This window comes from Pholcus phalangioides, unplaced genomic scaffold, assembly GCF_987345545.1.
Source record: "Pholcus phalangioides strain wild (caught in Gottingen) unplaced genomic scaffold, Ppha-v1.0 ptg000008l_1, whole genome shotgun sequence".
Lineage (NCBI taxonomy): Eukaryota > Metazoa > Arthropoda > Arachnida > Araneae > Pholcidae > Pholcus > Pholcus phalangioides.
The window spans coordinates 20830399-20850645 of NW_028301601.1; the positions used below are offsets into that span (position 1 = coordinate 20830399).

At 37.3% G+C, this 20247-nt stretch overlaps 1 protein-coding gene across 1 annotated transcript in view; it reads left to right on the forward strand.

Annotated features, from left to right (window-relative positions):
- The window catches only part of LOC149083973 (synaptogenesis protein syg-2-like), a 158873-nt gene that overhangs the window by 69022 nt on the left and 69604 nt on the right, over nucleotides 1-20247 (forward strand). Inside the window, exon 2 of the mRNA XM_089234341.1 lies at nucleotides 10320-10525. Within this exon, the coding sequence (XP_089090467.1) occupies nucleotides 10320-10525 (206 nt within the window). The remainder of the gene's footprint in view (nucleotides 1-10319; nucleotides 10526-20247) is intronic.

Sequence of the window (20247 nt, forward strand, 5' to 3'; positions counted from 1 at the left end):
GTTTTATTTGATAGTTGGAAATGATGTCTAAATGCCAAAGATTTGGAGTTCGAGTCAAAATGAAAATGCCAAATAATTGAAATTGTGCTTCGTATAAATGAAATATTTTAATATTGAAAGCTATATATATAGAGGTTAATCGTAACCGTAGTCAAACGTCTCATAAATGTGAAATTTTGTCATAAAACTGAGTGTAAAGGCCCGAATCCCCCTTGCGCACAAGTGGAATTTCAAGGCATTTACGCACAACCGAGCCCCTCTTGGCCATTTTTCTTTTTTTCTCCCCACCCTTTCTTTCTTTTGTTTCCTTCTTAAATTTTATAAAAGTAAAATGACATAATCATTATAAAAAGGACTGCTTTCACATCAAAAATTGCAAAAATATAAGATTTTTTTCGTGGGAATACAGTCAAACCCCATTATAATGAACTCCAAGAGACCGGAGTAATAAAGAAATTTCGTTAAATTTCAGATTTTTATATTGTTCCTATGTAAACTTATCCGGGGGGATTAGAAAAGTTTTCGTTAAAACGATATTTCTTCCGTTATAACGGTATTCGTTAAAAAGGGAGTCGACTGCATTTTTTTACGTGTATATGTAGACTGCATGGGTAACATGGCGTATGGCACTACTTGCGAGCCGTTAGTCTTAAAGACATACCCAACTAGAAAAAGTATCCAAATCACGTGTCCAACTCAGATATGTCATTCATGTTGTAAGGGGTTGTATAGTTATAAAATAAATAAAAAAAACAACTTTTTATACCTTCCCCGTGTGCCAAAGAACCCAATTAAGAAGTTGTTGCTCTGTCTTTTCCGATGGCAACTAAAATAATTTCACGTTTCTAACTGCAATAATCACCGAGATATGCGAATTCGAAAAATTGAGGAAATTTGGGGGAAAAAAAACAGCATTAAATGCGGGTAAAATGGTTTCCTCGCATTTAATGATTTTTTTTTTCCAACTTTCTTCGAATCTCTCAGTGAATATTGCACTTAGAAACGATGATTTTTTTTGTTGGAGACCAGGAAACAACTTTAAAATTGGGTTTTGGGGCACGGGGGTGTCCACATAAAGAGTTAACATTTTTATTTTAATAACTATGTAACCCCTGGCAACATGAATCAAATATCTGAGTACTACGCATTATTCGGGTACTTTTTTCAACTGGAAGTATGCCTCTAGGACCAATGGTTCGCCATTAAAATGCCCCATACCCCGTTACCTATGCGCCTTGTATATTAAATATAGTACAGACTATTATGTGAAATATTGTGTTGTGTTTAAGCCAACTCGCACGTTGCTTCGTTCGCCTGCGAGAGAGCGGTACCATTATGAACCAAAAAGCCACTTGAAGGTAGCTTGTCACATCCAACGAAATATATAAGATTTTCACCATATCGAAATTGAAGTCAACAAATTGATAATTTTCTTATTTGAAAATCTGATTGGGGGTCATTCAAGTATTACGTCAGCATCGAGGGGAGGGAGGGGGTTTCTGATTTGCTGACTTTTGATGATGGGGGGGGGGGGGGGGTTGAAGGTTGCTTACGTCATCCACGACCCCTTTTTGAAGATATGAAATATTCTGAGCTGTTGACGAAATTTTGCTGACGGGGAAGTGGGGGGGGGGGGGTCAGTGTTTTGCTGACAACGCGGGGGGGGGGGGGTCAAAAATGGCTGAAAATCTGCTTATGTATATACTTGAATGGCCCCTTATTTATATTTGCCGACGGGATTGAAATCCTCATAATGAATCATTATTATGTTCACATGAACAGTTTTGTCACTGCGTTACGCAATGACAAAATCCGTATATACCGGGTGACCCGAAATGTTACGCCGTCCGCCAGTAGAAGTTATTATTATTATTTTTTTTTTTTGCCTTGTAGCAGCATTTGCCGCGAATTCACAATGGCACTAACAATTTTAAAAGGGAATTAAAATTAATTTAATGCTCTAGAATACTTTAAGAAATTCATTTTTAAAAATATTGTTGGTGCTGCTACCTACTTTCAAAATCAGAAGTGTCTTATGAGGTGATGACGAAGCTCAGGTATAAAAAACTAAATTCTTCATTCAGCTTTGCTCCTTGTAAACAAAGCTTATAAACTGACCTGAAAGATCAAACGTCCAGTCCAGTAATTTTTTCAAGACCCAAGGAGACATCAAAAACAAAGTAAAAAAACACTCTCCACACAAGCAGACGGCAAGTAAGTTCGTAAAAATTGAATTTTTCCACATTCCACTTTATAGTAATGTGCTGCCATCTATTGTCAAATTTAAAAGTGACTCATGTGGTGATGATGAAGTTCAAAGTGAAAAAAACTATATTCTTTATTCCGCTCAGTTCCTTGTAAACAAAACTCGTAAACTGAACTGAGAATTCAAACTAAAAGTTCGGTTATTTTATCTGAGCATGAGGAGACGTCCAGAACGAAGAACCTCTAAATGAGCAGACGACAGACGGTTTGTTCGGTTCCCTACAAGCTAAGCTCACAAACAAAACTGGAAGTTCGAACTTCCAGTTCGGTTATTTTTTAAGGACACAAGGAGAAGTCCAAAACAAGTAACCTGGAGAGAAGCAGACGACATTACTGGTGGGACATTACTGGAGGGAGAATCCAGCCATCGCGACTGCAGCGACATCAAATGCAAGGAAATGACGTGACTCGGTCAAAACAAACTTCCCGCCTGGCAATTTTTCCATAGAAATGTACAGTTCGGTCTCTAAATATTGGGTTTTAAAGATTTAAAAGAAGGATAGAGAGAAGAACTCATCTAAAGAGAGAAGAAAAAAGGTTAAATTATTTTTATTTAATACCGGAATCTCATTTCTTTCATTAATGTGGAATAATTTCTTTCATAATTTCTTGAATTTTCATTCATTATTCTTTGAATTTTCATTCATTATTCTTTGAATATTCTTTCATTAATTCTGGAATTTTATTTCCTTCATTAATTATTATTTCTTTCATTGATTTTCTGATTCTGATATCTCATGAATTCTGGAATTGTCTCCTTCATTAATTTTGGAATTATCTATTTTATTAATTTTATTATTATCTTTCATTAATTTTATTATTATCTTTCATTAATTTTATTATTATCTTTCATTAATTTTATTGTTATCTCTTTCATTAATTCTTTCACTAATTTTCGAATTATCACTTTTATCAATGCTGTAATTCTCTCTTACATTAATTCTACAATATTTTCTTCCATTAATGCTGAAATTATAACTTTCATTAATTTTGGAATTATCTCGTCCATGCTGTGAAATTATTTTTTCATTTATTGTTTTAAACTCCTATTTATGCCATAAGAAAATAACGGGGGGGGGGTCGTGTTTGTTTTCACCGAGTCACGTGATTTTCCGACGGAAGATATTGGGGGACACAATTCTCAGCACTGCCAAGGCGGAGACCGTCTACTCTCTCCAAAGGCTTGATTTATATACTATTGGTGCTGCCATTTAATCTCGAAATTTCAGGCAACTCATGAGATGATGGAAGAGAGATAAGAGAGTTCTTTGTCATTTTTGGCATGAAATTTCTTTATGAGACGAAAATTTCGGTAACAAAATTCGTACATTTGCAACAATCGATTTTATGTAGAAAAAATAATTATTTCTTAGTACAAAATCATTCGGAAAATATGGGTGATCGAACAAATAAGTGAAAACACGGATTATGTGCTCTTCGGATAGGGTTACCAGATTCAAAACTGAAAAAGGGGAACGCCTGGTGTGAACCTTAGGCAGTGCCGTCTTAACGCATGCTTCTTCCCCCCCGGGCCGTGCCCGAAGTGCCTCAAGAGAAGAGGTGCCTCAGAAAAACGAGACGTAGTTGAATTTTTCGTGAATTCTCCAGGTAGGGCCTCCAAAAAATCCCTTGGCTCGGCGTGGAGTGGGGGGGGGGGGAGAGCTATGATGCTATTACGACGATCCTGCCTGTCAGTCCTACTCTTGTGGAAGTCATGGAATTCCAGTAATTGATTCCTTTACTTCTATTAATTTACATTAATTACACAAAAATAGCAATAAAAAATTCGAAAAATGATCAAAGTTATCGAATTGCAACGTATATTTGATAAAGAGATGATGAAGCGCTTTAAAAGTATGACAAAATTTTATGTCTGCTCAATATGGTTCGAGCCACGATGAAGTGTCAGCGGGTGGACCACGCGCTAATTATTATTAATGATCTACGAATTTTGTAAAATTAATTTAAATGTCATTCTCTTTCAATGGGTCGTGTTTGATTACGATACAGACTATCAACGCGTTCATGAAATAATGAAAAAAATTAGAGGTTCTTTCTGGAAAAAAATTTCCCTCCAAGATTTATGTTCGCAACTCGAAAAGTTTGTAAGTCGGGAACAACTACATAAAATGTTTTTATAGGGAGCCGCAAAAATTTTTTTTTGCATTGGGCCGCGAAATTCTTCCGAGCCAGGACCTGTGTCCGATTTTGAATTTAAATATCTCAGGGAATAATGCAGTTAAAAAACATGTGATTTGTTTGTTGAACTCGGAAGAGAAAGAGCAACAACTGTCTCATTGGAAATTAGGGGGGGAGGGGTCGTACAAAAATTTACATTTTTTATTTCGTGTACACTGTATTTGCATCCTCAAAACTCGTACAGGGTGATTTTTGGTCATATTTTGAGAATTTTTAAAATTATAACCATACCGCTACGGCGAACGGTTGATGGATAAAGGCTGTACCAACACTCCAGGGAGAAACCATTGAATCTTATAATGGCCATAATATTACCAATAGGCAGGGCCGCAACTAGGGGGGGGGGGGGGCAGGCGAGTCTGGTGCCCCGGGCGCATTACAAAAGGGGGCGCAAATTCAACCTATCCTTCAGCATTACGGGGGGGGGGGGTGCCTAAATGAGTAGTTGCCCTCGCTAACCAAGTATCCAGTTACGCAGTTGCGGCCCTGCCAATAGGTATCTTATTTCTGACGAATCGCCGTTATATTGGGTACTTTTTCTTTTAGATACATTCTCAAGTTTGTAATTTACACCTGGTAGCATTTCTTTTACTTCTATGGATCAAACTACACAGTTGATCCACTAATGACACATAAAAATCATGTCCTTATTCTGTAGAGCTTGGTTTGCTGTATGGAGCCCATCTGGTCACTACTGGCAACCAAGTGGCAATTAGATCTGGTTCCGATTTTCAAGAGTAAATATGCAAATAGGTAGGTAGGAATTTTTAGCAAGGTAGTAGTGCCTCTCTCAGAAAAGTCGCTTTGTATGTGGGCGTATGATAATGTTAAGACAGTCCCGGGCGGGCTTTACGAAAATTGTGAAAAGCTAATCGAGAAAAACTTGGCAATAATGTGAAGTCTAGTTTGCAATCTTATTAGATTCTCATCTTTCGTGCCATTCTTGTGATAATGATCTTCAACTATACAATCAAGTGTTCTTACAATTTTAGGATCTTCTATCGGATGATGGATGTTGAAAAAAAATCGTGCATTAAAAAGAAATACCATATGATATCTTTCTGGTGGTGCCCCTTTAGTACTGATACCCTAAGCACGTGCTTATTTTGCTTAATGGTTAATCCAGCCCTGTGACTTTCTCTGGAATGAATGTTTCAAACAAATATTTAAAAATTTTCCACACGTATTTTAGTTCATTTTTTGAAGTTCATACTATGGCTACAACATTGACCTATATATCCTTGATACATTATTGAAAACGATGTGGAAGGTTGAACTTTTCAATTGTGATTCATTTCTGTGTGGCTACTCCCTCATTATATACTACTTTTATCCGCATGAAGAGAATAAAATTAATAAAACTGCTTGCTATCACATCACTTTTTGTGATTTTCATCACTACAAGAATGCGTATTTTAGAAGCTACAACTGACATTTTCTCAACGAAACCATAATAATTTACACAAAAATAAACTAATTTGAAATAATACAAATTTCATCCAGTACAGTAACTTGATGACATTGTACCGTCTTCAAGCTCAGAATTTACATTGATTGAAAATAATTTATTATATATATATATTTTTTTACTGTATTCTATTACGTTCATTTTGCTCTTTCGTTATTTTCATAAATTAAAAATTAATCAAATTAAATTCAAACATATTTATATACATCAGACAATTTTTGAATAACTATCTAATGGAAAAACGGCCGGCGGGAGGGAGGGGGGGGGGGTAGAAAATTATTAATGTTCGCAAGAGGGAGCCATAGGAATGAGAAATGGTTGAAAGGAGGCCATGGACAAAAAAAGGTTGAGAACCACTGTATTAGGGGATCTATTTCTCTGAAGCAGGAAAAAATTCGGGTGTGTAGTTTTGGGGATTATACGCCTCCTCGAACTAGTGTGTAATTCCATAAACACACTTAGCTAGGCAACGATCAATTCAGGAGAGCGATTACAGCGCAGTGGTAGACAGGAACAGATTTTTACGTAAATGTTGGGCAACAACTTGGATTCATTTCGGTAGATTCAGATATTTGACATATACATCGGCGATAATATACAGGGTGTTTCAAAAGAATCATCCGATTTAAAAAAAAAAAATCATAACTAGCCAGCTTTTAATCTGTTTTCATAGAATGATGTATAGGAAGAAAGAGAGAAATCCCGAGTTTCACGCAGTTATCGACAGGTAGCGCTAATGCTCTTCCTTCGGACGCCACTTCAGAGTTTGTGAAGTTTGGCTTTTCCCAGAGTTAGAAACCGATTCGGATCACTTCATTTTCCAGCAGGAATTTTTGAACAATCGCATTCCTAAACGATGGATCGGCCGTACGGGACCTAGCGATTCAGTTAAACATCACTGGCCTCCAAGATCGCCGGACCTAACAGTGTGCGATTTTTTCTTGTGGGGGAGGGGGGGTTTGCAAAAGACTACGTTTATGTGCCTCCCCCTTCCAGCCACATTAGCCGAATTGAAGTTACGCACAACAGCAGCAGTGGATTTAGAATTTAGGATTTAGAATTTAACTACCGTATAGACCTATGCCGTGCATCCCAAGGTGGACATGTTGAGCACCTTTAATTTGGCTTATAAAAAAAACTTTTTGATTAGTTATCTAATATAAATTTTATTTTGAGTTTCTATGATTTCATAGTTTTTCGTAATATACGCATTTCGAATCGGGTGATTATTTTTGAAACATCCTGTATTCCAAAATGAATTTTTATCGACATAGTTCCCGTTTACGGCAGTTGATTAGAATATTGTACGACCATTAAATAAAGGAACTATAGATCTGGACATTAAAGGGGCTTTCACCTAAAAACGGGGTTATCATAGTTCCCGGCAAACAAGAGTTTCACAGTCTTCTTGGGTGGGTTCCAGTGAAGCCTTTTTCAAGAAGCAGCGACTCACTCCGCACCTTAAAGCTTTATTAGTTAACCTTTTTGTTTTTGCTAATATATTCTGAAAATACAGCTTTTTTAATAATGATCTTATATTTATTTACTAATACTCGATTCGGTTTTTTATTTAACATAAAAAGTAAGATTAATGCATTTTATCGAATGATCAATTTCAAGATTTTAATTTAGAATATTTTTCCCCGATTTATAAATTTATACAAAATGATAAATTATGGATTTACTCAACCAATATGAATGTTTCCAAAAAAAAGAAGAAAAACTAATTTATCAAATACGTTTTGAGATAGAGTCGAAAATCCATGTAGAAATTCAATTTAGAATAAAAATCGAACATTAAAACATGCAATAGTTCAAAAAAACATGTTTAACTTCAACGGTTCGAATTCCGAAACATTTTAAGGGAGAAAAAAAATAAATAAATTGGGTTTTTTTTTTCTGTCCCCCCTCTCCCTTAAAATCGATGGATTCTGTACCTTTTTGTACTCCTCCAGCACCACACACGAAAATAAATAGTTCTGGCTGTAAGTCTGTCAGACCATTATCGGATTCAGAAAGTGTCACCGTTGTACAGAACGTATTGCGATCGATAGCAAGAAATCGAATCCTAGAATTGACCGCAACGCGCTGTTTCTTGTTAACGCGGCTGAGCTGAAGAATTGACTTTTTTGGGTTTCGGTCACCATTTCTTAGATTTTGACAATGGACAGAAAAAAGCTGGGAGATGTTGAACATCGTTAAACGCTACGCTTGGGGAGCGCAGTGTAGTACGTACGAGCTCAATTCCACCATCCTGTTCTGACAGGACTCGTGTATTTCCCATGTTGGAATGGAACTCAAATCGGAAAGTGAATCTATTTATAAAATGTTACAGTAAAAAGAAAATGAAAATTATGGTATTTTTTGTGACACTGTTGTATAACAGTAATGGTCGTCAATGTTTTTAGGTCGTCGCCAACTGATTTTAGCGTAATTCTTCTGAAAAGGGAGGATTTCAGATCGGTTCTCAAGAGCTCCCACGGCTTTAGCAACAGATTACATACAGCTAAAGCTGAAAAATAGTTTCCCCTCGGCAAAAACGTATTCTGTGTTGTTCTAGGTGACGATTTTTTGCTGTGTAGTTCTCTTAAAGAACACTTCCCAGAGTACTTCTCTGTAATAAAATTTCTCCGCTTAGTTCTCAGTAATAAAATTTCTCAGTTTACTTATCAGTAATAAAATTTCTCAGTTTACTTATCAGTAATAAAATTTCTCAGTTTACTTATCAGTAATAAAATTTCTCAGTTTACTTATCAGTAATAAAATTTCTCAATTTACTTATCAGTAATAAAATTTTTCAATTTACTTATCAGTAATAAAATTCCTCAGCGTACTTCTCAATATCTTGAAGTAATGCTCAGTACTAAAATTTCTTACCGTAGTTCCCAGCGTAATTCCCAATTTCTTACCGTAGTTCCCAGCGTAATTCCCAATTTCTCGGCGTACTTCTCAATTTCTCGGCGTACTTCTCAATTTCTCAGCGTACTTTTCAATTTCTCAACCGTATTTCTCAGCTCATTTCTTAGTTCTCAGCAAGAACATATGTTTCAGTGTACTTCTCTCAGAAGAAAAATTTTCAACACTTGTAGAGAACAGTTTTCGTGGAAAAGGCATTATATATATATATATATATATATATAAAGGTATTATATATATATATATATATATATATATATTTATTTATTTATTTATTTATATAAATATATATATATTTCGGTGGATTCAGATTCTTCATGTTTCGATTCTTCCCTTCACAAATTTTGCATCACAGAAAGCACTAAACTATAAATTTCACATAGAAAAATAACCATCCAATACCAGTTTGCGCTTCTTCTGTCTCTGTGTGTGTCAACTTTACGGTAGGTAAAAAGTAGTAGATTTCCTTTGTAGGGTGACAGACCATAAATGTGTGAAGTTGTGGAACAAACTTAATTAGAGGTACTTTTTGATGGGCATTATTATCAAGAGTCAGAGCCAATAAAATCACCTTCGCAGGCTTCTAATCCTAATCAGACTATGGACTGCTTGTATCAACTAATCTAAATCATATTGATGCTTTTTACGAGGGAATTTTTTTAAACCAATGAAATGAAAGTTAATTGTTTATTTCACGACGAAAAATGACACTAGGATATATTGTTTGTATTTATTTTGTAAATAGTATTTTGTTTTTATTGTTTTTCCAGTATTTGCACTTTAATTGAAATTCCTGCTATATATATATATATATATTTATTTATTTATATATGCGTTACTGCCACATCCCGAAGTGCAACCGATTCGCGAGTGGCGGGGCCGGCCACTTCGCGAATTGGCCAAAATCCGAATTGCAGAAATAATTCGCACTTGGCCAGCCATTTCGCGAAGTGGCCGAAGATGCCCTGTCCAAAGCTGGATGTGCTGATGAAAGACGGCTCGTTAGGAGATGAATACATTATTTTTTATCGCCAACGTGTGATGCATGTCTATATATATAAGCCGCATTGGATTAGCTCCATATGGCGAGCGAAAAAAAAAATTTGAGTGGGGGAAAATACAACAAAAATAATTATGTAAAAATATAGTTTTTCTGCAGATTTTTGGGGAAACTGATTACCGCATCGTGACTACTGTTTGATAGGTTGCCATAACTAACATGGACATAATTGTCCCGAAAAAATACACCAACTTGACGATGATCTCGAATCATGTCTTATGCTATCGGACTTTGGCCGGGGATCACCTGTCGATATTGGCTAGGTAAATATTTAGCGAAATTGGAAAATTCGGGCTTTCAATTTAAGGCTTTGGCAGTAACATATTTATGCATATATTTCAGTATTTGGACTATTTGCGGTTTTTTTTTTTTTTTTGGTGATTTTCTTACATTTCTTTTTCCCCCTCACAGGAAGCTTTGGTTTGAGACTTTTGAGCTTGGAAATACCGCCAGCTGTCAGCCGAGGTGACTCAATTTGGCTGAATTGCACACTGGATATAGAGATAGAGGACTTGTACTCCATAAAGTGGTACAAGAACGACGTCGAGTTCTACCGGTTTTTACCGAGAGATAATCCTTCCGGACAGACGTACAATGTTCCGGGGATTTTTGTGAACGTGAGTTGGTGAATTAATTCTTAATGTATTAGATTTCTATCGTTGCAGGTGTAACATATTATTATGCATACTTACCGACCGTCTTGGTAAGTATGATAAATTTATCACTCTCACTGGCGATTATGCGTGATAAACAAGTGTCGTGGGTGAATTTGATAAATACTAGAAATGTATCACCTTTATGCCTCATGTGATCATGCATAATATCCGAGTCAAGTATGTGTGATGAATATGTAGTCAGACTACCCCCTCCCCCCACCGATGTGATGATAATAAGTGTTAAGATCGTATTCCGATATAACGACACAATACATGTATGACTTATCATGCATTGCATATCATTTAGTATTATGCATAATCACCGGCAAAACATGACGCTCGGGTGCTGTGCGTAATCGGTTGTAAAAGTGATTAATTTTGGGAAAATGATTAAATTTACCAACAGCGTTTGGGCAGTATGCATCTTCCCCGGTAAAAGCGATAAATTTAAGTAAATTTATCATGCTCGCCAAAGTTCTCGGTGATTATGCATAATAACCTGTTTTTACGTACAACATAACCAGATTTATCACATTTACTGTGATATATTCATTATTTCATTTGTTTAAAAATATCGCTAAAGAATATAAATAACATCTTTCTCATCAAAATGTGATCTTTATCAGATTGTTCTGGAATTATTAAAACTGAACGTGCATACTTAACTGAAATAATCATATAAACAAATTATTATAATATCATGACGTATTCTGGTTACAGCAATTGTGATATGCAATAGATTGCCCTCAGCTGTCGTTGTGGGGTCGTTGTGGAGTCACTTTGACCCCACGCATTGCTCAACCTGCCACTCCCTTGAGAAAGAAATGCATCCGGTGCATTCTGTTATCAGTACCTTTCAAGCAGGTCGTTTATACGTTCTTGACAAATTTATGAGGTTGTTCTATTTTTTTCTTTCCGTTATTTCATTCGGTCAAAGTTTCCGTGCGGCAGGCCCGTCATTTGGGGGGGGGGGTGTTCAGGGCCCCCCCCTTGAAAATACACTAAAATGGTATATATATATATATATATATATATATATATATATATACATAATATACATGGAGTACATGTTCTTTGCCCCCCCCCCCCCCGGAAGAAGTTGAAATGACGGCCCTGCCGCCCACTTCACCACTTGCGTAAGTGTATTTTGTCTGACGGCCGTAGTGTCGATTCGGAAGAGTACCAGTTCCCCCGATAACGGTTTCAAATTAATGGCGAAACATTGGATATCCGAGGTGAGCATGAGGAGAGTGTTGTTAGTGAATTGTACCGGTGACTTCGTGATGTTCGTTTTTTCCCTGGTAAGAAGGAAAAAAACCACGAAGACCCCGATTGTACGTAAGATCCGTGTCATCTCGATATTTCATGGTGTCATTTGCAAGTAGAGTGGAACTTCGGTTAACGAGCTTAATTCGTTCCGCGAACGTGCTCGTTATAGGAATCGGAGCAGTTATTCGAATCGAACTGCTCTGTTGGAAGTAATGGAAGCATGGATAATTCGATCCACAATTATTCATTCACATAAAAATGGCTAATAAGAACGGCATTTAATCAATAATACAATGCAATAATAATAATAATAATATATATATAATACAACTAGCTATAATACCCGGCGCTGCCCGGGTTTTCTTCAATGAGGCTGTTAGAAACACGTGATATCTACCTGTTTCTTTGAGGGACATGCAAACCGTGTCTAAGTTAACCAATATGGTGACTTCCTGTGCGACTCATGAACTAAACAAATCTAGATTTAAAGAAACAGAAATGAATATATACTTTTTATCCTTTTTTAAGGGGCGCTAGGTATTTCGATCCCCCCCCCCGAACTTTAATTTATCCATCTGCCTGTTTCAGGTTTCAAAAATGCTTAATTGAAGCTGTGGAATTTCTTCGATGTACTTTACGGGCCCATAATTCATTTTAAAACATCCTAAGCTATGAATTAATACAGTTGAATATCAAAAGACAATACGGAGACATTATTTTTCATGCTTGAGAAGATGTAAATAAAAAGCTGAAATCAATGTTATTGCATGAATGTCTAACTCAAAAGTAGGTCCGGCTAATTACTTCATTTTTAATCTCCTAGGCTTCGTATATCTCTAAGCGACCTTAATATTTCAAAAATTGAGAATTCAATACAATTTTTAAAATTATTGATGGGGCGAAAAATCCCACATTTCCGCATTTCTACAGTAAAATCGACAATTTTAGCACTGATCTCTATGAGGATCACCCTTTTCCTGACTCTCAAAGCAATGCTGATGATGATTATGACGTCTATTCAAAAAGCCTCATTACTGAGAGTATATTGAAAATGTGGCAAACCATTGTAAAGGCATAAACTATTATACATATACTAACAGGATTAAAGAAGTGACAAACCATTGTAAAGGCATATACTTGTCTGAAACGCATTGCTACGGAACCACGGTAACCAAAGTAAACGTTCGGAAAGTGATTGTTGAGGCCCAAAAACCATTGTTGCCGGACAGTTTTTTGCCCATTTGGGGCATTTGCCCTGGGCTGACGAAATTTTAAAGTAGCCTATCGTTCAAGTCGGGTCCCATTTGGTATATATGCAAAATTTGGCGACGATCGATCTAAAATTGTAGATTTGTATAGAGAACATACACACAGACACACAGAAAATCAATTTTATATATATAGATAAAATACATGTATTCGACGAGGCAATGAATTTTCAGAGACATTGACTTTGGCGCGCGCCTATCCTGCGCTAGAAATCAGCGAACTTCACTCTTGCGGAGAGGGCGTCTCAACATCATGAGTCCTCAGGAAAAGTGCAGTTTCGTATTACGAGCTAAATCGGCTTCCCCCACAGGATACAGTAATTTTTCTAAGGCCCCGTTACTTGGATAGAAATGCCTGTCTAGTAAGCTATTCACATGATGAAGTTCTCGAAAATTTTGACCAAATGTCGTTATCATGAGCATCCGGGCTGTTCCAGGGTGGTCCCACGTATTTAGACGACACTGAAAAAGTGTTCTGAGGTCACCCGTACTTGGCTGGAGAGAAGTAATAGCTTACATATTAATTACATCCGGAAACTGTAGTACCAGATCTGATCATGTGTCCCCCCCACGGATATGAGAGCCGGGCCCTGCCCATATGGGCCCGGCTGGGATTTAGACGGTCCTGGTTCCATGATGTGCTGAATTCAGAAAGTATTAACATTTTCTCCCACCATAATTCACTTGAAATCCATCACCTCTCTCTGAGGGCCACTGTTCAGCACTTGTCGTTGTTCCCCTTCATCTCATTTTCACCTGTATCCCCCCCCCCCCAGAATATCCCAGAGACACTAGAGGGCCGTGTGGCACCATATTAAGAACCATTGCAATCTAAAGTTAATAACATAAATCATTGATATGAAATATGAATAAAACTAATACGATTTTTTAATTAATATTTGAAAAGGTTTTCCAATTAGTATGACATGTTAAAAAATAATATAATGTAGTACAATTAAATATTTTTACAAACAATAATATTTATTAAATTGTCAAATTTCTTTGAAAATTTTAATCCGTTGATGTTGCTATAACTCTATCCCTACTATATCCGGCCGATCCGGCCCGTCATGCAGTGAAAGATCTGCCAGCTAGCTATAGGTTTGATTATTAATCGAAGAATTTCTTTCGTAGTACAATAGAAAAAAAATAACATTAATTATAATACATCAGAAAATCTTAATTTTTTTGGAATTAAAACATTACCAAAATTTTATTTTCGGACATTTTTTTATGAAACACTCAATGAATGACAATTTCCAGATGTACTGTACATCGGACCGATTAGATTTTGAAGGAATCAATGTTGAAACAGACAACTAAATATTATTGTATTTTCGCATCACTGTTGTTATTGTTAATTAACATACGTATGATTTCTAGAACTAGAATTACCGAAGTTCGATCTTTTCATATTTTTTCAAGCTGTTTGTGTTTTTCCAGCAAAACATACGCACACCAAGAAAATAAGAAGTTTCCGTCGAAAAAGTAATTAAAAATATCGGTAAAACTGAAAGAAATTTTTATTTTTGTGGATTTAGTTCGAATTCTATATTCCACACCCAACTGCAGTGGTTCTTAAACTTTTATCACTCGTGGCCATGGCCCCCCTCATCCTGGAGCAGGATAGCTAAGAACTCTTGCAGGCCCGCAGCACAGACGGGCTTTCTTATGGTTTATAACAGATAAATACATGCGAACGAAAGAAATTTTTTTTGCATTAAACCTTGAGTCTTTTCAAGGTGCACGTTGATGTGATTTTATTTACAGTAATATATGGGTGTGAAAAAGGTACTGCGTATACCTCAAGTACCTCCTTAGTACACAAATCCTTAGAATTCTTTTTTGAAATTGATTCGTGAAATATTTTTGGGTTTGAAGTACTCCTTGTTGCCGTTTGGCAAGTACTTAGAGATATTCTTCAGAATTTCCCCATGTTAGTTCATCTTGCCTTTCAAAATATTCCAAAACTAGTTTTTCTTTTTTTAACATAGCTGCACGTGGATGGAACCCTGAAGTCCTTGTGTAGTTCTGTCATTCGGAAATACTTTGCAGTCCAGTAAAACGTCTCAGTACCCTATTTTGAAACTTTTGAAGACTGCATGTTGGATTTTTAAGCAAAAACCCAAGTAGGCGATCCATATGTGAGCACTGGCCTGATAATTTGAGTGCACATGGGCACTTTGTTTTTAAGGGAAAGTTTAGAGACAGAATCTTAATAAACTCTCCATCGCTATCTGTGCTTTTTTGCATCGCCTTTTCTTCGTGAAGAAGTGATCTTATTGTACTAGTGATCACCCCAACATATTTTGTTCGGTCGCTTAGATCTATCACTTGATTAGTAAGTATGAATTGTCAGGACATTTCCTGTTCGTTAACCACATGAAGATGAATTTATCGACATGCAGCTTTGCTCTGTTTATGATGTTCCAATTCAAAAAAAATGCCTTTCCCATGTATTAAAGGAAATTTATTGATTCGTGAATTCACTGAAGAAGACATTTCATCTGTAGCCATTGGATATAGCAGGCCGACGCAAGTGATATCTTTTAACTTTTTTGCGGTATATCTAATGACTATAGGTGAAATATCTCCTTGAAAACGACGTCACGAGTTTTTAACGGGGGGCCTTCTGCTATAGATGATGTTGACCGAGCCTGTTGCGATCACCGACAGATGGTGCCTTCATTTCCCACCCATCTCCACTGGTTGGAAATCGCAGTATGGCGACATATGACCGGTGTTGGTGTGTGGTAATGTAGTAAGTTTTATGCAGTACATACTTTTGAAAAGTACACAATTCTGGAACAAAGATAAAGGGAGTATGGACAGTCTGGTGAAGACATTTTTGTCGAATGTTACGATTAAAATCGTTTGGTTATTCGCCAAAAGTACCGAAATAGTTCGGTTCGTAGCACGAAAATTTTGAATTCAGTAAGCTGAAGAGAGTCTCGATGAAGGAGATGTTTTGTATTTCAATCGAAAACATCAGACCAGGTGTGGTCCATCGGCTGTCCGCAGACAGACTTGATAAAAAATATTCACCCGTTGTAATTGATATTAATAACACACACATGGATTCAAATAAAATTGCGCCTTCATAATTACCTTCACCATACATCTTCAAGAAGGATGCGGGAAATTGTTATCCTAAACACGGGATATCGTAAAATTTTGAAGAAAATTGCAATTTATATCTTTACATGCAATATGACAATTGCTACTGATATTACTGCTGAGGGGTGTGGAAATAGGACTGCTACAAATTGTAGTAAAACAAAAAAAAAATTATTTCACGAAAAATAATATTCAAATGATTTGATGACCATATTTCATTGAAAACAATAAAATTCGTTAATTTGAGATCTTAAATAACAATCCCTAAAATACGGGACATCGCCAAATCGTCATCAGAAAACAGCAGCCACAATTACCCCAATCGTAGCTGAAATTCCAAAAAAAATTGATTACAAAACGTTAATCCTGACAATTATGGGAGATGATTATTTGTAATTTTTGCATTAATCTTCACAAGAAATAATTTTTACATAGTATGAGAACGCTGTGTATTCACTACTCTAGTAAACATTACAAATTCAATTAAGTATCGATTAAGTAGATCGTATTCAATTAATTTAGACCAGGACCTGAAATTTATTGCCGATTCCGAACGGCAGCCTTTTTTCTACTTACAGAAAGGTTGGTGCTCTAACCCCTCGATGTGAGGAATCCGTGCGGTAGCAATCTTTTTGTGCGGTCATGTTGCCGTTATTGTTGTAACCTGTGTTAAGGAAGTTTCTGCCAAATATGAACTGGATGTCGAACTCGCGCGCCTCCAAACGTTGGTACATTAGGCGAGTTTCTTATCGAACTCGGATACCGCGCCAAGAAATTATAAGTTGCAGGGATGTCCCGTAATACGGGACATAGTTGGTTAGTTATACTCTTTCAGACATTTTACTGGTCCTTGTTTTCAGAGAGGTTGTGATGCATCGGTGTAGACTATTTTTTTTCACCTGTAGAGCAAGTTAGGTCATCGACGGCAAGGACGTATCAAGTGCGATATTTAATCATGTTAATAATTTTGATTTCCCATTGGCTTAGATTGTTTATATATGTTCTTATCCGTTATACGATTCCAGATTGACGATTGCTGATGTTTCGAGATGATTGTATCATTATTTATTTTGTTGCCTTCTTCTGAGGTGACTATTTCTTGATTTTGATAAAACTTTCCGGATACACCCATCGTTCGGGAACGCTTCGATATTCTTCCGAGATGGGAAATGGGATGTTTCTGGCCGTCAAAGGTCTACATCATTTGTTCTCAACATGGGGTAGTATTCCCTCTTGAGATCCTGGGACGTTATAAAGGGCCGCAGGTGAAAAGAGGGGGGGGGGGTTGATGTGGTGGTTAGGGGAGGGGGGGCAGCTGTGAAAAAAGTCTAGCTGTAGATAGATATGATTTTAGGTAAAGTTTGATGGGAGAGGGGGGAAGTAAATTAACAACTGAACACGCAGAACTGCCTGTAGAACCAGTCTTGTCTGGATTCTCCTATTCATATTCGTTTCCGGATAAGGGAAAATCTTTGGGTACGACAGGAGGAAAACTAGGAAAATATGGTCTAAAACTAGCCACGAAAGAAAAAAGAAATCACCATTATATATCTGCCGAAATTTATCTTCTTAACTATAAACTCCTAATATACACATATAATATAATAGAAAATTCCCAGAACACACTGCGAGTGATTCCCGTCGAAGGGGGGGGGGGGACTGTCGCCGAATCTTAATAACCTGCTTACCATTACCGTTCACTACAGGAGAATAATTTTCGGTGGACTAGGTTTTCGGCTTGATGGCTATTGAAACCGTTCACGGAATGGCGCTGTGAAAGCTACGCACAACAACGCGTATATGTTATCGAATGGGGGAAAACCTTCAAATTTCCCCGTCTCGAGAGTACCATCATCATCATCATCATGCAAAGTGGGACAAGCACAGTAAGAGAGGAGGGGGGGTTGCTCAGTTATTCGAAATTCGCACCCCCCCCCCCCACCTCTTCGTCGCATACCAGAATCCCAAAACCGTGAGCGGGAGATGGGGATAGGCGATGGTCTCAGTAGACTAGTTGACCATTGCGTCCGAATAATTGGCGCATTCTGTAATTCCCTTGTATGGTTTCAGGGACTTTAACGAGGCTTTGTGTTTCTGAATGCATAGAATTTGTTAATTGGCTTTCGATAATGCATAAATGTATCATTGCGAAATACAATTCATCGCATGCATTTCGTTATCTACAATGTAGATCGGAGACTAAACCTCTACGGAGGCGGAAGGTCGATACGGATATCTAAGTATGATAGATATATCGAGATGCTTCTGGAGGGAGGGGGGAGGGGTGTTCTCAAAATCATGCCGAAATGGCGTCAGACAGCGAAGACATTAATTGGTAATTCGAAACAAATATTAATCATTTTTCGCAATTCTATATCCCATTTACAAAGTTTAGGTCTACGTTCCTAATAAATAAGCGAGGATATCTAATCTCTTTTATCGTAGTATCAATTAAGAGTAAATTGGATAACATGATATAGTTGGTCGTGATATTCAGGACTTATATTCTTACTACATGGTATATACCGACTATATTTGAAACTTTTTTTCTAATATTATCAGAGATTGATAGCGCGAAAAGTTCATAAATGTTCCTCATATTCTTGATATTGAACCTTGTTTCCGTCACATCCAACAGCTCAACTGTACCCATAGGACATACGTGGTTTGTTCAGAAGTATCCGACTGCAATTGCTCGTGCGTGAACCAATTAAGTTAGGGATGCGGGGTTTCGTGCATGTATGTAAGCAATCCTAGTGCGCATGCTTACATTTTATCCCCGCTTGCAGAAGCTGCCGTTCAGCGACAGACTGCCGATACGCCAGAAAGTATGAGTGAACAACGTCGAATTTTCGTTCTTGACAAAATTGCGGGAAAAACTTGAGCAACGCTACTGCATTTATAGCGAGTCAGAACCTCTTGGTAGTACTCCTTGGTTATGGCTGTGCCGTGCTGTGCGTACTCGTGAAGAACCACGTGACTGGAGTCATAGAAGACGATCAGCGGGACTTTGATATTCCATCTCCTGAATATTGAATTGTCAGCTAAAATGGAATGAACGGATTCAATGGTAATGCTCGCCTCGTCCGCGAGCATTACTACTGATCGTGGTTCGATGATCCTGCATCAAAAGAGTCCTCACCTGGTCAATAACGATCTTATTTCTGGATGTTGAAGCTCTACCAGTAAGTGCTATGATGTGCGGCCATCTTTGCAGCGGTCTCGTACCGCTCTTCTACCGTTGTGGTGTCCCTTTCTTCATGTCCGAAGGTTTTTCAAATCTTTCCGATTGTTTCCACTCGAGAATCACCAAATTTCATACAAAATGCAATGCATTAGCTTTGTTCAGGTTTCTCTTGTCATTTTGTCAGAAACGAAAAAATCGACATTGCGTGGCGCTTACTTACCCTTCCGCACTCATCGGCGGACTGCCAATGGCTGCCAGCTTCTGCAGGCATTTCCTACATAGAATTGCCTACATACAGGCACCAAACCACGCCACCCTAGCTTCATTAGTTTACACATGGAAAATTATGGTCGTATACGTTTTAAACAAACCTCGTATGAGTGTGTTTGTGCTTCTCACATAAATAAATGAAACTCGCCTCCTTAAAACACTATTTCAGCAAATGATGCTCCTAGATAATGCGGGTTTTCTTCTCCTAAGAATGCACTTTCCGTCCGACCTCAATATGACAGATCAACTTTCAGTGGGTGGAGTCATCTTTTGTTGAACTTTTGATAACTGAAGGAGAGAGAGATACTGTGTTCGATATATATATACCGTTATTCTCCTTCTGGGTAATATAGTGATATGAGTAGAATATAAACAAAATATAAAAATAAAGACTGTTTCTCTTTTTTCAGTTTCTTTTTTTGATTTTTTATCTCGGAGTTGGGAAGTTAGATCACTATCACCTGCAAAAAAATGGGAAGAAGTCAAGTCTTCTTTTCCTAGAGGGGGTATAGGGATTTCCATTGTGCCACTTATGCTGCAGATCAGTTAAATTTAGAAAACGGCCTAGGATT